At 56.8% G+C, this 18,285-nt stretch overlaps 1 protein-coding gene across 1 annotated transcript; it reads left to right on the forward strand.

Annotated features, from left to right (window-relative positions):
* Nucleotides 1–719: 719 nt before the first annotated feature.
* On the forward strand, nucleotides 720–6,099 carry AQP8 (aquaporin 8; the record flags this gene model as incomplete). The annotated part of the gene is made up of 5 exons (XM_082064683.1): nucleotides 720–976; nucleotides 2,841–2,967; nucleotides 3,786–4,000; nucleotides 5,279–5,413; nucleotides 5,752–6,099. 5 exons carry the CDS (start codon nucleotides 720–722, stop codon nucleotides 5,792–5,794), a joined length of 777 nt encoding a protein of 258 aa, XP_081920809.1. The 3' UTR covers nucleotides 5,795–6,099.
* Nucleotides 6,100–18,285: the final 12,186 nt, after the last annotated feature.

The following is an 18,285-nucleotide window of genomic DNA, read 5'->3' on the forward strand; positions in this document are numbered from 1 at the left end:
TCCCCTGGTCCTCCTGCATCCATCCCTATGCATTTCGGGGCTCTCAATTGCACTGTGCTGGGACAGGCTCTGGTTCTCATCTTAATTTTCTTACAAAGAGCTATGCCTTGGCCAGGACTGATTTTTCACAAGGAGTGTTTTTTTCCTCCCCAGAGCTACATGAGCCATTCCCCAGGTTGCTGCTGGATCTCTGTGTCCCCATGCATGCGATGTTGTGGTCCTTGGGGCACGTGCTCTCTCTCAGCAGCACGAGCGAGTAAAAGCCACCGGGTGAAACAGCCCGGCTGGGCTCAGCACAGGTGCTGGCACTCCAGGTACCTACAGGAAAGGAATTGGGTCCTGAAGTCTTGGCAGAAAACCCAACAACAACAAAAACACAGGGAGAAAAAAAAAAAGTCAAGCCTTGAACCAAGGAAGGGCAGTGATAAGGAGCTTTTATATTCCTGGGGGCTGGCCTATCAGCTTTTATTGCCCCCATTTTTTTTTTAACAATGCAAATCCGATCCATTTTTTAGAGCCTCCCATCTGCTATCTCTTCACACAGGTCGAGGGGAGCCTGTGGGTGCTCCTCGAGGGTCCTCATCCTTGCACTGGAGCCCCTCAGGGACCTGAGCCTCCCGCATCTGAGGCACCCAGAGCACTCTGCTCTGCGGCATCTCCTCCATTGTGCCCGTGGCGCTGACTGCCACCAGGACTCCGACTTCATCCCAGCCCCGCTCATGTCCACAGCTGAGTGCAGCCAGCCCCGGGAGAAGGAGGTGATGGTGGACATGGACAGCAGGTCCCGGCCTTCGCAGCCGCACTGGTTCGAGCGTTACATCCAGCCCTGTGTGGCCGAGCTGCTGGGCAGCACGCTCTTCATCTTCATCGGCTGCCTCTCGGTGGTGGAGGACACGGGGGGCACCGGGAGGCTGCAGCCCGCCCTGGCGCATGGGCTGGCCCTGGGGCTCAGCATCGCCATCCTGGGGGGCGTCAGGTAAGGCGGGGCTGGGACCCACTGCACCACCACACGGGGTGTCCATGCGTGGGCAGGAGGAGATGCTGGTGTCCCCTACACTCTGCCTTCGGGATCTTTCCTGCACAAACGTCGGTGATGGCAGGAATGCGGAGCTGCCGTCCAGCCTCGTGGTTCACGGTTCAGTGGTGGTCGTCTGTGCTGCCCTGGGTGCGGGGGGTTCACTTGGCTCTTCATTGCAACCTTTTATTTTTAGCCTCTTTTAAAACAACTCCTTAAAACTGAAAGAGAAGCATTCCTTTGGAAAGCTGAGACGTTTCCTTTTAAAGGATGTCAGAATGAAACATTTTGACACGAGTATGCTACTCCCCTGTGCATTTTCAGGTGAAAAATTTGGATTTAGTTTATGAATTGTTTCAGTTTCTCAAAAGCAAGATTTAAACAAATGTGCATGTTGGAAATGGTGTCGTTTGATGCGAAGATACAAGTTTATCCTGAAGGGAGAATCTGAAACGGTCCCCGTGGAGTTTCATTCCTTTCCTCTGTGCAGCCCACGGATGGGGGGGGGACACAAGCTGGGCTGGGCTCGCGTGTGAGCCCTGGACTCCAGAGCGAACTGACTAACAATTTATCAGCATCTGATTAGGAGGGATAACGCCACAGGGTAAGGCTTGTGCAATCGGGACTGGGTGACCCAGGGTCCGTGTGCTGGCAGAGAACCTGGGCACCACTGCACCCTGGGCACAGCGAAGCCATAGGCCGTGGGGGGTGTGACAAGGGGTGTCCTGGGTGCCCCTGTTCACTCCAAAGCCAGGAGGAGCCAGCTCAGGGTCCTGTGCAGGGAGATGTGTTACTCCCTAGGCATGTTTTAGAGGTTTGTGTCCTGGGGCTGAGGAGGAGCGTGGCTGGGGATGAAGGCTCGGCTGTGGTCCATGCCACGGCTGGGCAAGTGCTCTGCCGGGATGGACCTGCAGCCAGCTCCTCCTGTAGCTCCTGGACTCCCACCCTGCCCGGGGCCATTGGCAGCCCAAGTCCCATCCAGCCAAGATGTTTGGTAGCCTAAACACAACTTCTCGCTCTCATATGATGGGTCCTTAATTACAGCTGAAGAATAAGATGTAATTATAGTTCCTAGACACTCTGACTCATCGCCTTCACCAGCAATTATTATTAGGGCTGATGGGTTATGAAACCTGTTCATTAATGCGTGTCCCGTGGTAATCGGTTTTAATTAGAAGGTATCCGAGTTTGTCTTGCATGTGATCTTCAAGATGAATGATCTGAGTCCTGTAACAGGGGAGCAGTGGCTGCTGCCAGCCCTTCCCAGGCCATGTTGGGCAGCGGGCAGGAATGCAGGGACACCTCTGTGCCTTTGCCTTTGCATCGAGCAGAGGGACATACACCCTAAAACCCCCAACAATGCTGCTGGCACCAGGAGGTGGCCTCAGCCCTGCCTGACAGCGTTTGTCCCTATCCCTGCCTCCCTGGCGACGTGTCCTGCCAGGCTGGGGACCCGCTGTCAGCCCCACATCCCTGAGCAGTGGGGATGGGGATATCCATTGGTGTGGGAAGGGCGTACCTTTCCTCCCTGATTCTCTGGCCCTGGAATGACCTTGGGGGATCCAACCCCAGCCCCTGTCCCTTCACTGCCCCGGGACAGCAGCACTGTGGGAGGGCTGGGGATCCAGCGGGAAAATGCTGCTGCTTCGAAGCGGCAGCTGCAGGGAAAGGAAATGGCTGGATTCTGTTCTTCTGCAGCATTTTCTCATGGAAAGGACACAAAAAGCATTTGTGGCTCCAGCCCACAGCAAGTGTGGCGCTTGAGCCCCCAGGAGTGACCCCTCCAGGGACAAACCCTTCACCGATGCTCCTCTCTCCTTTGCAGCGGAGGCCACTTCAACCCCGCCGTGTCCTTGGCCGTGTGGCTGGTTGGCGGGCTGAACATCACCATGCTCATTCCTTACTGGGTGTCCCAGCTCTGCGGAGGGGTGATAGGAGCCGGTCTGGCAAAGGTACGGACAGCTGGGGGGGGGGTCTTTTTGCCCAGGACTAACCTGGGGCGCAGGGACTTCCCCGTGCCCAGCCCCAGGGTCTCCAGCACATTGGGTGTGATGGGGAGGGCAAGGGGGCCGCGGTGCATCGGCTCTGTGTGTGATTCAGAGCACCGATGTCTCGTGGGGTGACGTGGCTCAGAGGTGTGCTGCGTGGGCACAGGGTTGTCTGGTGCCTGGTTCTTCCTCCTGGGTCTGTCAGGGTCTGGCTGCAGGACTTGGATAATTTTCCCCCATGCAGGCTTGGGTCTGGCAGTGCAGATGTGGGGGTGCTGCCTTTGCACTGTGCTCTGGGGCTCGACTAATTAATTCTCGACAGCAACTGCTCTCTGGAGGTTTGTTTTGGCTCACTGTTTAGGCATAGGACGATTCACAGTGCCTCTGCAGCTCCAGCTGTTATCACACACGACGTTTGCTTGCGCTTCCACTTACGGCACCGCGCTGTGCGGTTGATCTGTGTTTGGTGCTGTCGGTTCCCAGCGTCCCGGCAGCCCACACCCAGCAGCACGATGCCATGATGCTACCACAAGCCCCTCGGCAACTGGGTGAGGCTGATGCCACCCAGAGAGCAGTGGCTGGCTCACTATCTATCTTGGGAAAGCCTCCACTAATGAGTCTGTATTTGCCAGGCACTTAAGGCTGGCTTTCAGGAGGAAAGTGCTGAGATTAGCTCCTCTTTAACCCGACGCTATGCCGCCCACGCTGTCCTGGCTGAGCACATATGCCCGCTCAAGCCCACAATATGGCGCGTGGATGGCACAACGAGGCTCCCTGCGCAGGTAGTGGCAGCGGATGAGCGGTACGTGAACGCCAGCGGAGGAGCCTTCAGCAGCATTGCAGCCGACGAGCAGATCCCCTCTGTCATCACGGGTGAGATCGTCATGACCACTTTCCTGGTGCTGGCGGTCTGCATGGGCGCCATCAATGAGAAGACCAAGACCCCCCTAGCCCCGTTCTGCATTGGCTTCACGGTCACAGCCGACATCCTGGCAGGGTGAGCTTGCGAGTCCTCTCCCCATGCGTGTCCCCACTGGCCAGCTGGTGTCATCCACTCCGGCAGCCACTGTCACTGGACAGGTTGCCTTGAGCAGGGTGTCAGGATGAGACCACAGGTTGCAGGGACAGAGCCGATGCTCAGAGCTCCCTGTGGTGCTGGGTGGGCAGAGCCCGGGGGCTGCTCTGAGCAACAGCATCAGGGATCCCCCAACCCTCCACGGGCAGCATCGCGGCTGCTGCATCCTGCACCTGGGATGGGATGGGATGGGATGCGATGTGCTCCCTCACAGCAGAGCACAGGATCTGCTGGCCAGGGCAGCCAAGGAGAGCCAAGCACACTGCAGAGGCTGGGGATGAGTCCCCTGGCCCCCCGATATTTCTTGGGGGAACTGCTGGGCGCAGCCCAGTCGGGGGCAGGAGGGGCCAGTAGCTGGAGCCCAGCGCATGGCATGTCAGCCAGAGCAGCTGTGACAAGTACCTGTCACGGGCTGATAAAACCAAAAGGCCGCACGGGCGATGTTTGTTGTAGGAAGCCCTGAGCAAACAGGAGAGGCTTTTTCTGGAACCGTTCCTCGCCAGGGTGCTCGTGGCTGCTGGAAGCGCTGCCAAGCACAGGCTCGGCGAAGGCGGGCGTTGTGGGCAAGCAGCCTGGGTCTTGTGCCACTGCAATCAGATAAGGAGTGCATGCAATTATGGATGTTAATGGGTTGTTTAGTTAAGGCAGTGCCCCCTCTAGCGGGATTCGGAGCTTTTATTTAAACACTGCACAAACCTCATGTGCAAATATTTATCTGCTGCAGTTGTTCCTAATCTGTAAACACTACTGTCTCTCCTGCCCTGCTCTGCTACCCATGCATGTCACAGAGCTTTCCTTGTTTAAAAGCCCGGCTCCTGGTAAGCCCCAAAATAGTCTTGGCACTGGTGCTTCCACCCCACGCTGGGTTTTCCCCAGTTTGCACATGCTGGTGAGCAAAGGCAGGTGACCGGCTGCTGTAGGGCTGGGCTGGTGTCTGTGCTGCGGCAGAGCAGCCACTCAGCTCTGGGCATCACGGAAGGGAACTGTCCCGAGACACGGATCAGCTGTGCTGCAATGGACCCTGGGGTGTCTGCATCTGCTGAGCAGCCCGAGCAGGGCCAGATGCATCCAGGAGCCGTGGGAGGGGGACGCTACTGCCCCCCAGCACCTCCCAGGCTGTGCATGGCCCTGTGCAGGCGTGGGGGTGGGTGCTGGTCTTGTGTCCCATAGGGTGACACAGCCAGGCTGTTCCTCTTGCAGAGGTGGCGTGTCCGGAGCCTGCATGAACCCTGCCAGAGCCTTCGGGCCAGCTCTGGTTGCCAACTACTGGGACTACCACTGGGTGTACTGGGCAGGGCCCATGGCCGCTGGCCTGCTCGTCGGAGTGCTGGTGAGGTACGTGCTGCCCGCGGTGGTCAGGGGAACAGAGAAGCATGGGCTGACCCCCTTTCCCACCCTGTCAGCCCCCGGGGGCTCTGCTCCCCTCCCTGGATCAAGGCTGTAAGCAGCCGCTTCTCTCAAGAGAGGTGCAAGTGTTGGAGACTTCTTTTCCTTCTCTTCCTCGCGAGGAGAAGGTGACAGCAAAGATCCAACCTGCCTCCATCTCCGTGTGTCTGACTGTTCTGTGTCTTCTCGTGGGGTGAATCCAGGCTCAGGCTGGCACTGGGTTTCTGATGCTTGCAACAGCAAAAATGCTGACCCAGAGTTTCTCTCTTTTTTTTACCCCCCCAAAGGTTCCTGATCGGGGACAGGACTGTCCGCCTGCTGCTGAAGTGATGCCGTGTGCGGGGCGCTGTGCGTGCTGCCACCCCTGCCCTGCCCTGGGCTGCAGCTCAGCACAGCCAGCATGCAGCCCCTGCTCCTGTCCTCGCCATCCCCCCACCTCCCCATCAGCCCGTGCTCGGGAGATGGTTCACGTGTTGCTGCAGGACGATAGAATTCAGCCCAGCTGCACCAAGCAGGGCCGGGCAGCACCGCTCTCCCCTGGTCTTCTGCCAGTCCCTGCCATGGGATGGGCTCCCCAGGAGCATCCTCTGACCCCCACCAGGGCACACAGGCTCCCAGCCCTCCCAGCATCACCTGGGCATAGGGTCCATCCAACCAAGGCCATGCCAGGGTGCCCTGTGCCCTGGGGGTTGGTACTGCTGTCCCATGCCCAGGGCTCCGGGGGGGTGGCTGTGGCTGGCAGCCTGGTGCTGGGCTGGGCCAGCAGCGGCTCCAGCTCTCCTGCCCCCCTGCTGGGATGCTGTAACAGGAGCAAGAGCCTGGTGTGCAGGGCTCCTGCTGTTGGCAGGTTTGGAGCAGCGCAAGTGCTTCCTCTGCCCTCCTGGGCAGAAAAACTGTTGCTGTGGCAGGGATGATGTTCCCAGCTTTCTGATGTCCCCGTGGGGCTGGCAGGGCCCTGCACAATGTCACCTCTCTATTTTCAGCTTGCCTTTCGGTTGGTGTTTGGTTTTGTTTTGTTTTGTTTTCCCCAGCCCGAGAGGTGACCCACACAGGCATGCACACATGCACAAAGGTGTATTATTTTTTAAAACAAGGACAAGGCTGTAGAGATGCTGAAGCGAGGAAATGCCGGAATTAAAGCCTCAGGCTCTGTGTTTGCCTGTATCCCTTCCAGCGGGCAGCTCCCTGGGGCCGGGCAGGGATGCGGTATCCAGGTACCCATCGTGGGCAGCGTGGGCCCCAGGTGAACTGGGCACAGGCAGCTGCTCATTCAGGAAGGAAAATGATGCAGCCCACAGAAGGAGACAAATACCATGAAGCTGTCACTAGGATGGTTGTCATGGCAACACCACAAAAAATGCCAAATGAAGAGCAAAGGAACTGTTTCCTCCCCAGAGGAACCCTTAGGGGCACAGGAGCAGGTGCTGGTGGGAACTGGGGGCCCTGGGGAGCTGCCATGGGGGCCCGGGCCCCTGCTTGGGGTACAGAGCTCTGCAGGAGTGGGGCTGCATCACTGGGGGTGATGGGCGCCCACCTTCCCCTTTTGAGAGGAAGCATGGCCTGTGACACCACAGGAACCACGCTGGTGGCTGCAGCTGCCTCTGCATGGGGCCGGCTCCCTCCTGCACCCCCATTCCATCCTGCCCCCCACTCCATCCTGCACCCCAGCTCCAGGGCCCTTCTCCCAGCAGGAGCAGGGAAGGGGGGACTGGGGGCCCTGGTACCACTGGGTTGGTGATACTGCTACTTGTGGTCCCCAGGCCCAGGTGAGGGGGCAGGAGGTGCAGGATGGTCCGTACCCAGCTATGGGTATTTCCCTGTTTTGCTGTTGATGTGTTCAGCACATTCATTTTTTTATTTGTCAGGGTGACTTTTGATAAAGCATCTGTAACACTGCCTTGTTTTTCCATGAGTATTATTAAAGAACTTAATTTATGCTAATTAAATGCCAATTAACTTCCAAGCACTTAATGTGCCTTAAGGACATAAAATACATCTCATTCTTATTCAGTGAAATGTGCATTAGGCCTGGCCATGCGTCTGCACCATGTCTTTATCGCACGTGGCTCTGCTGTGGAGTGGTAACTGCTGCGGTTTGAGGCTGGTGAGAACATGAACGCTCCCACCCCATGTGATGAAAAGCCTGGGGGGAGCCCAGGACACTCCCTGGTCCCCAGGAGCCACCGAAGGCTCTGCAGACATTATGCACGTATCCAGGCACTGCTGGCTGTGGTTGGTGACAGCGCTTTGGGGACACAGGGAAAAAATCAGGGTGTGCTGTGGGAGCAGCATCAGAGGGATGTTTGTCTGTCCCTGTGTCTGCCCGAGCCCTTCCTGCCCTCACACTGTAGCTCTGTCACTGGATAAACACCCTGGTTAAACATTGACCATGGGAAGAGCCAGTGCTGCTGCCTGCGCTCCCCAGTGCCACCCGCTGCGGGGACAGCCATGCGTGTCCCACATGGAGGCCCCGCCGAAGCCCCGCAGGGCAGACACAGAGCCAGGCTGCTCGCTTGTGGCCCGCATCCCGCAGCAGAGGAGCCCGAACCCCAGTTTGTGGCCCCAATTCCAGCCATGTCCTTGCAACCCCCAGGTAGACAGCAGCTCTTGCCACACTTCACACCTTCCTCTGAACCCCCAGCCCTGCGCCCCGACCTGCAGCTGGTCCTTTTGGGGGTGACTCTGTGTCCCCCCGGCTGGTGTTTGCTTGGGATGCAACTGCTGGCAGCAGCATCACGCTGGAAATAGCTGATCCCAGTGTGCAAATGTGTGAATTAATGAGTCGGTTAATTCAGCAGAGTCTCCTTCCCTGGCTTGCAGACCTGCCCAGCTCCACCGCGCTGCAGCCCCCCAGGAACAGGGAATTCATGGCCGGTCAGGCGGCACGGTGCTGTGACAGGAGCTGCAGTGACAGCGAGGTGCAGCACTGGGTGTCCCTGGTCCTGGCGTGGTGCTGGGTGGGACGATGCCCACACACTGCTGGTGCACAGGGCAGCCCAGCCCAGCCCGGCGTTCAGTGCCACGGGGCTGCGGCTGCTCGGGGGGCTCCCTGCAACAGGACATCCCCAGGGCTGTGAGCCCAGCAAGGGCTGGAGCAGCTCTGGCCCTGTGTGGGTTATTTGCTCAGCCGTGGAGTCCCACCGGGTGACGTGTCCCTGCCTGTGCCATGCCCTGCGCTCACAAAAGGTTTTTCATTCCCGGCACAACAACTCCTCCCTGTTCCCTCTGCCTGCTCACCCGTCAGCCCTAGCCCCACGGTCCAAAGGAGGATTAAGGGAGTCTGGCAGTGTGCTCCCTCAAAGCCTCCTCTTAAAATAGCAGCATCCCTGAGCACAGGCAGCACGTCAAGACACCACGAGTGTGGCTGCGGTGGAGTATGATGGATGGATGTTTTTTGGAACATGCCCCATGGGAGCATCTGGGAATTCTCACTTTGCTCTGCTATAAAGGTTTTCTTTGCCAGTCTACAGCTGGAAAAATCACAGCCTTAAAAATGAAAAGTGATTTAATACTTTTAGCTCATTTTGTCCGTCGGGCAGAACCGCAGCGTCTGTGGAGGGCAGGTCATGATTTGGCTGGCACATCTCTCCCAGCCCACCCCATACTCATCTACTGGTCTCTGTGGGAGCCCTGGGAGCACCGTGCTCAGCGCCCGGGTGCCAGTGCCGTGGGGAGCTCCCATGGGTGCTCATTGCTGGGTCAGGGCGTCCCGGGGGCGAGCGTGGTGGTGGCTGTGTGGGCACCAGCATGAGGGTGTCGGGGACAATGGAGGTGGGGGATGACGTGCGGAACTGGTACCACGTGTGAGCTGGCATCTGTATGTAGGAGCCGGCGAGAGAGGCGATGGTGGAGGGAGTGGGAGTCTGAATGTGTGCGGGGAAGTTTTGAGAGCCGTGCCACCAGCGGGATCCAGGTGCTGCAGGATTGGGCTTTTGCCTCTGGGGCTGGGGGATGCGCCCCAAGGCCAGGCAGTGCCCCTTGCTACCGTGTCATGTCCCTCGCTGCCATGCCACGTCTCTCAATGCCATGCCACGCCATGCCATGTCCTTTGCTGTCATGCCATGGCTCTCAGTGCCATGCCATGTCTCTCAATGCCATGCCACGTCCCTTGCTGCTGCACAGCCCAGAGCACTGCACCAGCCTCCGCTGCTATATTTACTCTGCAGCCACAAGGCACAAGAACAAGGCACAAATGCCAGAGCAGCCTCCCCACCAATTACCATATATGCAAAAAGCACTAACGAACATCACCACCACATGCAAAGATCCGGGGGCTTCTGCAAACAATGGCAGCCGGAGAGGTGGGGGCGTTTCACAGGGGGCAAGCGGGGACATCCCCAAGTGGCCTGGTCCCAGTCCCCATGGCAGAGCAGGAGAGGTCCTGGAGCAAGGAAATGGGGGAGAGAGGCTGAACCCTCCGCATCCCACCCCCTGTTCTGCTTCTACTCATTATTGATCTTCAATTTCTTGTCGCTGTCGTTTGCAGCCCACTCGGGCTCCCGGGAGAGGAGCCAGCACAGAAACGTGCATCCTGGGAGAGGGCCCAGGGGATGGGGCGCGGGTGGGTGGGGACCAGGGACCCCTGAGCACCAATCCCCTTGACTGGCGGGGGTTTGGAGCCACTGGCGGCAGCGGGGACTGAACCTCCTCTCCTCTCCACACCCCCGCTGACATTCAGCCTCACTTCCCCCAGCACCAAAGTGTTTTGTTACCCGGCATCACTCAAGCTGGAAGGATTTACATTTTAAATGGTTTTTAAATGGATTTGGATAGATGTCTACTTCCAAGTATTTTTTTTTCAGCTTTTGCCACTTTGAGTGTTTGTGGAGAGGGAATAATAAACAGAAACTACACAAGGCAAAGCCTCAGATAACTAATTTGTGCTCGTGATGAGAGTGGAAGTCCAGGTCCAGAGATGGAACTCCTGACCCTTGCTGTCAGCGTGCTCTGAGCACCAGCCGTGGAGGTGTGTGAGCAGCCTGCGGTCCCCCTCCCCACACCATGGGGCCCCTCTCCACCCCACAGCATGTCCCCAAGCCCGGCAGCCCCTGGTCAGAGCTACTCTGTCCCTTGGCAGCACAGCCACCGTCTGCCTCCCATCCTGACACCCAGAGCCAGCACAGGCTCCTGGTCACCATGGAGAACAGGGAAGAGGATCTGGAAGCATCAGAGAGAAGTTTCTGCGCCCCCAGCCATGCACAGCCTGTTCTGTTGCTGGGCTGCAGCTTCATGCTGCCTCTTGCAGGGGCTGCAGAGCTGATGGCGTGACCCCAAAAGTGACCATGTGCCACATACCTGTCCCCGTCCTCCTACAGGGTTGGCCATGAGGGATCTGCTGGTGCTGACCCATGGGCTCTGCTGGACGGGGCAGCCCTGAACTGAGCTCAGAGATGGCAAAAGGGTCACTGCCCCCGGGCACCCCCCGAGCCTGTGTTCATCCATTGTCCCCAACACACAGATTTGCCCATAGTGGTCGATCCCAATGCTGCTGGCAAGAACCCAAGGAGACGATTTAGCTTCAGAAACAAGAGATTTTATCGCTCTTTGCTGGATTTCTCAGCTTTTGGAGGATACCAAACTTCTGGTTTTTAGCAGCGAGAAATCAGAGCAGCGGGACTTGCAGGCGTGGAGGCGCTTTGGTCGCGCATCGCTGGCCGTGCTGGTGCTTTGGCTGTGCATCGCTGGCCATGCTGGTGTCAGAGTGAGGGTGAAGGAGCTTGACAGAGCAGCAGGACAGGCTGGAGCAAAGGCTGGCGGAAGGGGAATGCTAATCAGGCTCTGTGCTGGCAGCAGCCAGAATGCTGCACAATAAATAGCCTTTTTAATTACCGCACAATATTTACAAGATTGCTTCCTCATTTGGGAAATTAAAACAAATGCTCCATCAAAATGATCAACACTGTACAGAGAAGCACAGGGCTGATAAAGAAATACATTGGCTGCTAATGAAGGAGTAATTGGCACCTTGGTGCTGGTGGGGCTTCCTCCGCTTCTCTGCAGCCATGATGTGATGTGAGAGTGTCCCTGGCCTCGGCAGCCCTGGGACAGCGGTCCCTGCACCAGGGTCTCTGTGCCGGGGTCCTGGCCAAACCACCCTGCACTGTGCTGGAATGGGGCAGGACCAGGGGACTAGGGCAGCTCAGCCCCTGCAGACAGAAACATGTGAAGATTGAGCAGAGGATACCGATCTGCAAAACGCCTTACGCATACATGTTTCTCCTGGCCGAGTCTGTCTGTCCTGCCTGGAGCTGCCTGCTCCCAGTGCTGCCTGCTTTGCTGCCCATCTCCTGGTGGGATTTCCCACGCTACAGGTCCTGGGGTCATGTGGTGATATGGGACTCAGCCTTGATTTAAGAAAAAAAATAGAGACCCGGAGAAAATCTCTCAGGCTGTGGTTGTGGGGGAGCATGGGACAGAGCGGACTGACCCACGGGTTTTGGTCCCCGAGCATCTGCCATGGCTCAGGCCGTGCGGTGCTGGGAGGTGGCTGTCCCCAGCCCCAGCAGCGGCGATGCTGCCGGTCGGGGTAGATCTGAACCAACCCCCGCTGCTGCCCTTTCCCTTTCCCCCTCCTTTCCTCAGCTCCTTCCGTCTTTTCTTCCTTTCCTTTCCTTTCCTTTCCTTTCCTTTCCTTTCCTTTCCTTTCCTTTCCTTTCCTTTCCTTTCCTTTCCTTTCCTTTCCTTTCCTTTCCTTTCCTTTCCTTTCCTTTCCTTTCCTTTCCTTTCCTTTCCTTTCCTTTCCTTTCCTTTCCTTTCCTTTCCTTTCCTTTCCTTTCCTTTCCTTTCCTTTCCTTTCCTTTCCTTTCCTTTCCTTCTCTCCCGTTGCCATGGGAACGGTGACATCCCGGGGCGGGCGGAGCTGTCGGGCGGTGCGGGGAGAGCCCGTGTCTGCCCGGGGCACCCGGACACGTGTGGGGGTCCCCGGGTGGGAGGTTCCCGGGCGGGGGGTCCTTGGGTGGGGGCTCCCCTTGCCCGGCACCGGCCGTGCTGCCCGGCAGAGCCTGCCTGCGTGGGCAAGTTTTGGGAGCAGGCAAGCGGTTGAGGACCAGGCAAGGGGTTGGGGAACAGGCAAGGGGTTGGGGAGCAGGCAGGGGATTGGGGAGCAGGCAGAGGGTTGGGGAACAGGCAGAGCACCCTGCAGGAGCTGGCCTGGCTGGAATGCACCAGAAATGGGTCAAGCAGAAGGTTTCCAAGGACATTTGAAAAAGCAGCAGGATTTAATTATGTTCAGCTACCTGCTGACAGTCCAGCAAGTCGTTTCAGTGGAGGAGATTCCACCTCGAATGAATTTGGGCCGGGGGGGGCGGAAATGGCAGGATGGTCCTCAATATGCCAAATGTTGGTTTATAAAGGAGCACATGGGACCTGATGGCCGAGGTCCAGCCGAGCTGAGGATTTCACCTGCCACTAGTTCCAGGAGCCCTGGAGCAAGGAGGATGCCTGGGAAAGCCCAGGTGACACCTTGTGGGTTGTCCTCAGGCCCCAGTGCTGCCCTGGGGGATGCAGAAGCCCCTGGATTTCATGGAGAGGTTGGGAGGAGGGATATCGGGGAGGGCTGGGGAGAGCAGATGGCTCAGTGGCTGCTGGTGGAGCACAGACCTTCCTCCTGTCTCACTGCAGATGTGAGCCCTGGGTGATGAGGATTATTGTCACCTGAGCGCTCCAGCAGCTCCCGGGCTGGGAGCAGTGGGTGGCTTGGCCATGGCCTGGTGTACAAACAGCCCCTGCACACAGGAGCTTCCATGGTGCCTTGTGTCCCCAGCCCATTGCTCTGGGTCCCTGTGGCCCTTGCCCCAGGCAAGCGCTGGGTCCTGCATGGCAGAGCTGACAGGGCAGGAAGGAGCTGGAGGAACCGCACTCTGGAGGGAACAACCAGAAGACAATTTACTGCTTCCTCCAGATGGCAACTGGTGCAATGTGGCTAACAAACACAGATGAGCAAGTGTAAGGGAGGGATAAATCACCGGCATAGTTTGTGGAGTAAAACAAACTGCTGTGATCTACAGCAGAAACATCCTCCTCGGCCATGCTGAGCTCTCTGCCCTTCACTGTGTGGGGCTGTGGGGACAGGACCAGGGACCCAGGGGACACCCCAGGGCAACCTGGCACCTGCGCCCCTGCAGCCCCCCACCCAGGGGATGCCCTGGGGGTAAAGGAAACCCAGCAGCAGCTGAGGCACTGCTGTCCAAAACCAGTCATTTAGTCAGAGAGGAGTGAAAACCTCATGCAAATGTTTTCCATTCACGAATTCTTTTGATTTCTAAATTAGTAAAGCGGCAAGTCTTTCTGGGGGATTTTTTTTTTAATGAAACATTTTCAAATACTTCTGGAAATTCATCAACAGGTAGGTTGATCCCTTTGTTCAATTGCTTTTTTTTCATTGCTTTTCCTCCCCAGCTTTGTCTGACTTTAAATGTTTGTGGTCTGAGTGGTACCATGAGGTCCCCTGATGCTCCACACTGCACAGACCAGACCAGCTTGTCTGCAGCTCTGCTGATGGAGCCCTGGAGCCATCACCAGCAGGAGCTCCCTCCCCTGCAATGGTGCTGCTGGACGGAACTTGGCTGGAGAGCAGTGACCGAGCTGTGGACACGCGATGTCATGGCTGGACATGGTGGTAAAGCTGCAGAAGGGCTCCTGGTGTTGAACTCTGCAGGTTGCTGCCCAGCTGTCCTGAGCCCAGAGCTCCCCTTTGCACCTGATGTGACAAGCAGAGGTGGCGGTGGCGCTCTGGCTGCCATCACCACACTGCGTCCCACTGCGGTGTGCTAACCCAGCTTGGAAGGCAGTGGGAGATACCCAGCGGTTTGGATCAATAGTGAGAAGTAATGACCGCTTCCTATCTTAGAGTCGTAGGACAGGAAAGCCACTTATTGATCAAATGGTTTTGGAAACAAGCAGCAAAACCCCCAGGATTTCACCACTAACTTTGTTTAAGCAACTGTGCAGGGAGGCGGTTTGATGTGGGCCATTTCTGGGTACATGAAACAGAATTAATTTGTACTTCTTAAAAGCCAGCAGACAGGAATATGAAATATTTAAATAGCCTAACCATGTTTGTGACATGCCCAACCACGCAAGTACCTGACGTGGGACTCAGCTCTCCATGCATGCAGGTTTGGAGCACTCAGTTCCTGCAGATTTTGGCAGGTTTGGTGCCCCTTGCCAGGGCGAGTGGAGGGTGTATCACCATTGGGCAGTGGAAGACGCAGGTTACTCATTTGTTCATCTGCAGCGTGCTTTGCCTTGAAGAAGGATGGAAGAAACGTTGGTGGGCCTGAAAAACAGCACTGCATTTCCATGAGCCCTGAACAGCAGGAGCTGCAGGTCTGCATGCTGAGCCAGGAATGGGCTCGTTCTTTTGGCTCTCCCTGCTGCCCTTAGTATGACCACATCCTTGCATTCCATTGCACTCTTGGGCCCAAAACTCCTGGTGCAGGAGAGCACAGGCCGGCTGGGAGCCTGGAAACGGGGCACGAGCTCTGCTTCTGCGGGAAACCGTGTTCTCTGGTGTGTGGGGAGATGCTGTCCTGCCTGCTCTGCCCTGGGTGGATGGAGCCCTGTTTAACTACTGTTTTTTATCACAGCTCCATCTCTTGCTCATCCCCCCCATCCCAGGATGGCCATGCAGAGGGTCAGCATATTTCAGGTCTCTACCAACCCGACAACCTGTGCTCTGGGAACTGTTAGGGATAACGTTTCTTTGCTATTTTTGCCCAGGGTTTCCTCACCCCTGCCCAGGACACCCAGGTGTCTTTGCTCCCTGTGTTTGGAGCTGGGTGGGCAGAGGGGCTCTGCCAGGCTGGGGCCCGCGGTGCCCCGGGCAGCTCCCCCACGGTGGGCAGCGCTCCCGATTCTCTCAGTGACAGCCCTGTTGGATTCCTCTCCAGCACATCCCCGCAGACCCAGAGCAGTCAGCTATTCGGCATTGGCACTGCCAGATCAAAACAAGGCTGCTAAAGAAGTTGGTGGAGGTAAATGGAAAAAACTGCTTTTCGTATCTGAGACTGCAGCAGTGGCTCTTGAAGCTCAGCATCACCACCCGGCCGTGCCTCTGCAGCTCTCCCTGTCACTGTCCTGTCGCTGGCCACCGGCAGTGGTTTCTGGAACACCCAGGCACTAATGTTTGGGCTGCTTGTTTCACAGGGCGGCTGGCTGTGAGGTTCGCTCTTGCCTCCGGTGAGCCTAGGGGGTCTAGGGGCTGCCAAATAGTGAGCCTTGGGGGGTAATGGGGCTGCCAAATAGTGAGTCTTGGGGGGCTATGGGGCTGCCAAATAGTGAGCCTTGGGGGGCTATGGGGCTGCCAAATAGTGAGCCTTGGGGGGCTATGGGGCTGCCAAATAGTGAGCCTTGGGGGGCTATGGGGCTGCCAAATAGTGAGCCTTGGGGGGCTATGGGGCTGCCAAATAGTGAGCCTTGGGGGCCAATGGGGCTGCCAAATAGTGAGCCTTAGGGGGGCTATGGGGCTGCCAAATAGTGAGCCTTAGGGGGCAATGGGGCTGCCAAATAGTGAGCCTTGGGGGGCAATGGGGCTGCCAAATAGTGAGCCTTGGGGGCAATGGGGCTGCCAAATAGCTGTCGCTGGCCACCGGCAGTGGTTTCTGGAACACCCAGGCACTAATGTTTGGGCTGCTTGTTTCACAGGGCGGCTGGCTGTGAGGTTCGCTCTTGCCTCCAGTGGGTGGGTAACCAGGTCTCTCCTCACATGAATGCATCTTTCTTCCTCACTCTGTCCTCCCTGCACGGAGGATGTGAAACATGCAAAAACCATGAAAGCAGAAAGGGAAAAACCAGCAGGGCTGATGTTGTCCCACTGCAGGGAGGGGGCTACCTGTCACCCCCTCCAATACAGTGTCCCCAGTTTCCTCCTAAGAAAGAAGAGAATGGGGGTGTGGGGGAATCTGGCTTTCCCTGGAAACGACGTTTGGAATGGAAGCTTTTAAAGCTCATATCTCCTGGACCCAAAGGAGCAGTGCTGCTGCCCAAGTGGGCATCCCCAGGCCCTGGGAGACCCCTGGGATGCCACCATCCTGCATGCAACCTTCTGCTCCTGTGAGCTCCCAGTGTGCTCACATGTGTCCCCAGAAAGCTTCACCCGAGCTCCACAGAGCTGCAAGGAGGCATGGGGAGATGCACGGGAAGATGCACGGGAAGATGCACGGGGAGATGCACAGAGAGATGCACAGTGTAAGAACCAGAGCTAGACTTGCTGTTCGTGGAGCGATTTCTGCCTGGCTGCACCCGCAGGGAGGGCACAGCAGGACCCTGTCCTTGCTCCAGGATCCCCTGTTCCTGCCTTGACTCTCCCGGCATGCTGGGGGGGGGGTGAGACAGCATCCGCAAACGGAGGCGGAGGCCACTGGGCACTGCTGAGACACCTTTATATTTAATTAGAGTTTGACTCTTCCTCCACCTGTTTCCTGTGGCGGATTTAGATCCCTAAGAAACAAATGCTGAAAAAAAAGAGAAAAATCTGTTCTCCAGCTTCTTTGAATTCTTTAGAGAAAGCCCATGTAGGCACCAAGGGAGCAGCATCCCTACAGCAATGGAGGGCTGGAGGCTGCAGAGCTTGCCAGGAGCTCCCAGTGCTCCCACGCGAGGCGGGACGGCAGCTCCTGCACCCGTGGAGCCAGAGCTTGCTGAGGAAACAGAGAATTTACCATGTCTTTTGGGATTCTGCCTCTTTGCTGGACTTTGGGGCTGGGTCTCCCCACTCCAGCGCAGGGTGAAGCTGCAGGGCTAGAGCCGGCTGATGCAACACACCGGGTTGTGTGTTGCAGCAGCTTTCTGCCCCAAACCCGTGCCATTTGTTGTTTGTGGTTCAGGTTCTTTTGTTGGAAAGGGCTTGTGTTTCTTGTCTCCTGCAGCCGCTACCCTGCAGACTCCCATCGGGCTCTGCTCTGCTGTGTGCTCAGCAGCTGCTGGGGGAGGATGAGGTCCCTTCCTCAGGATGTGAATCACGTCTCTATGGGAGCTGCTCCTGCACTCGCTATCTCTGCGTCTCCCGGACTGAGGGGCTGCTCTCCCAGCCCTGGCAGGGTAAAGCAAACTGGATTTGCAGCGCTGTGCTGCAGGGACGTGTCCTGCAGCTGCAGACAGGGAAAGGAGCCCCCATTTGCCCTTATCACTCATTGGGTTTCAGTGCCCTGCACTGTCTGATGGCAGGAGCCTATGGAGGGGAAAATATGATACAAAACCTGCACTTTTATGGAAAGAGGAATGAATTGGGCTGATTTCCCCTCAGCTCTGCACACTATGCTCCCCTGAGAGTGCTGGTTCAGAGTTGGTTGTTTGTCAGTCCTCTCATCACACCTGTGGGGACTTTACTTGCATTAATAAATACAACAGTTTCCTTAAAGGAAGGAGCTGCTGGGATGTTCAGCCTGACATTTCAAAGTGCTGAGGGGATCTGGATACCCAGCTCCCATGAAAATCAGCATGGTCTTGAAAATCCTGCCTTTAATACGAGATGACTCTGAGCATGCTAAATAATGAAAACAGTAAAATAAGGAAAAAAGAAAACAACCTCCTGAGAGCAGGAACTGTACCTGGCTTTTGTACTTCTTGGCCCAGCAGAGTGAAGAAAGCTTGTGCATGAATACCAGTATGATTCTTAATACTTACAGGGGAAATTAAAGACATATTCTCAGTGGCTTCTGCTGCTGCTGGGTTTCATATGCAGAAGCTATGCGGGCTGCATTTGGAAAATGGGTACATACAGTAAAAGAATAACAAAGAAGAAACAGGCAAAGCCCAGAGTTTACAATTAAAATGAGAAGAATTCAGCCTAGCATGGCTACATGTAAAGTGCAGCATGCACT

The sequence above is a fragment of the Streptopelia decaocto genome, assembly GCF_964273445.1.
Source record: "Streptopelia decaocto genome assembly, chromosome: 13".
Classification (NCBI taxonomy): Eukaryota; Metazoa; Chordata; class Aves; order Columbiformes; family Columbidae; genus Streptopelia; species Streptopelia decaocto.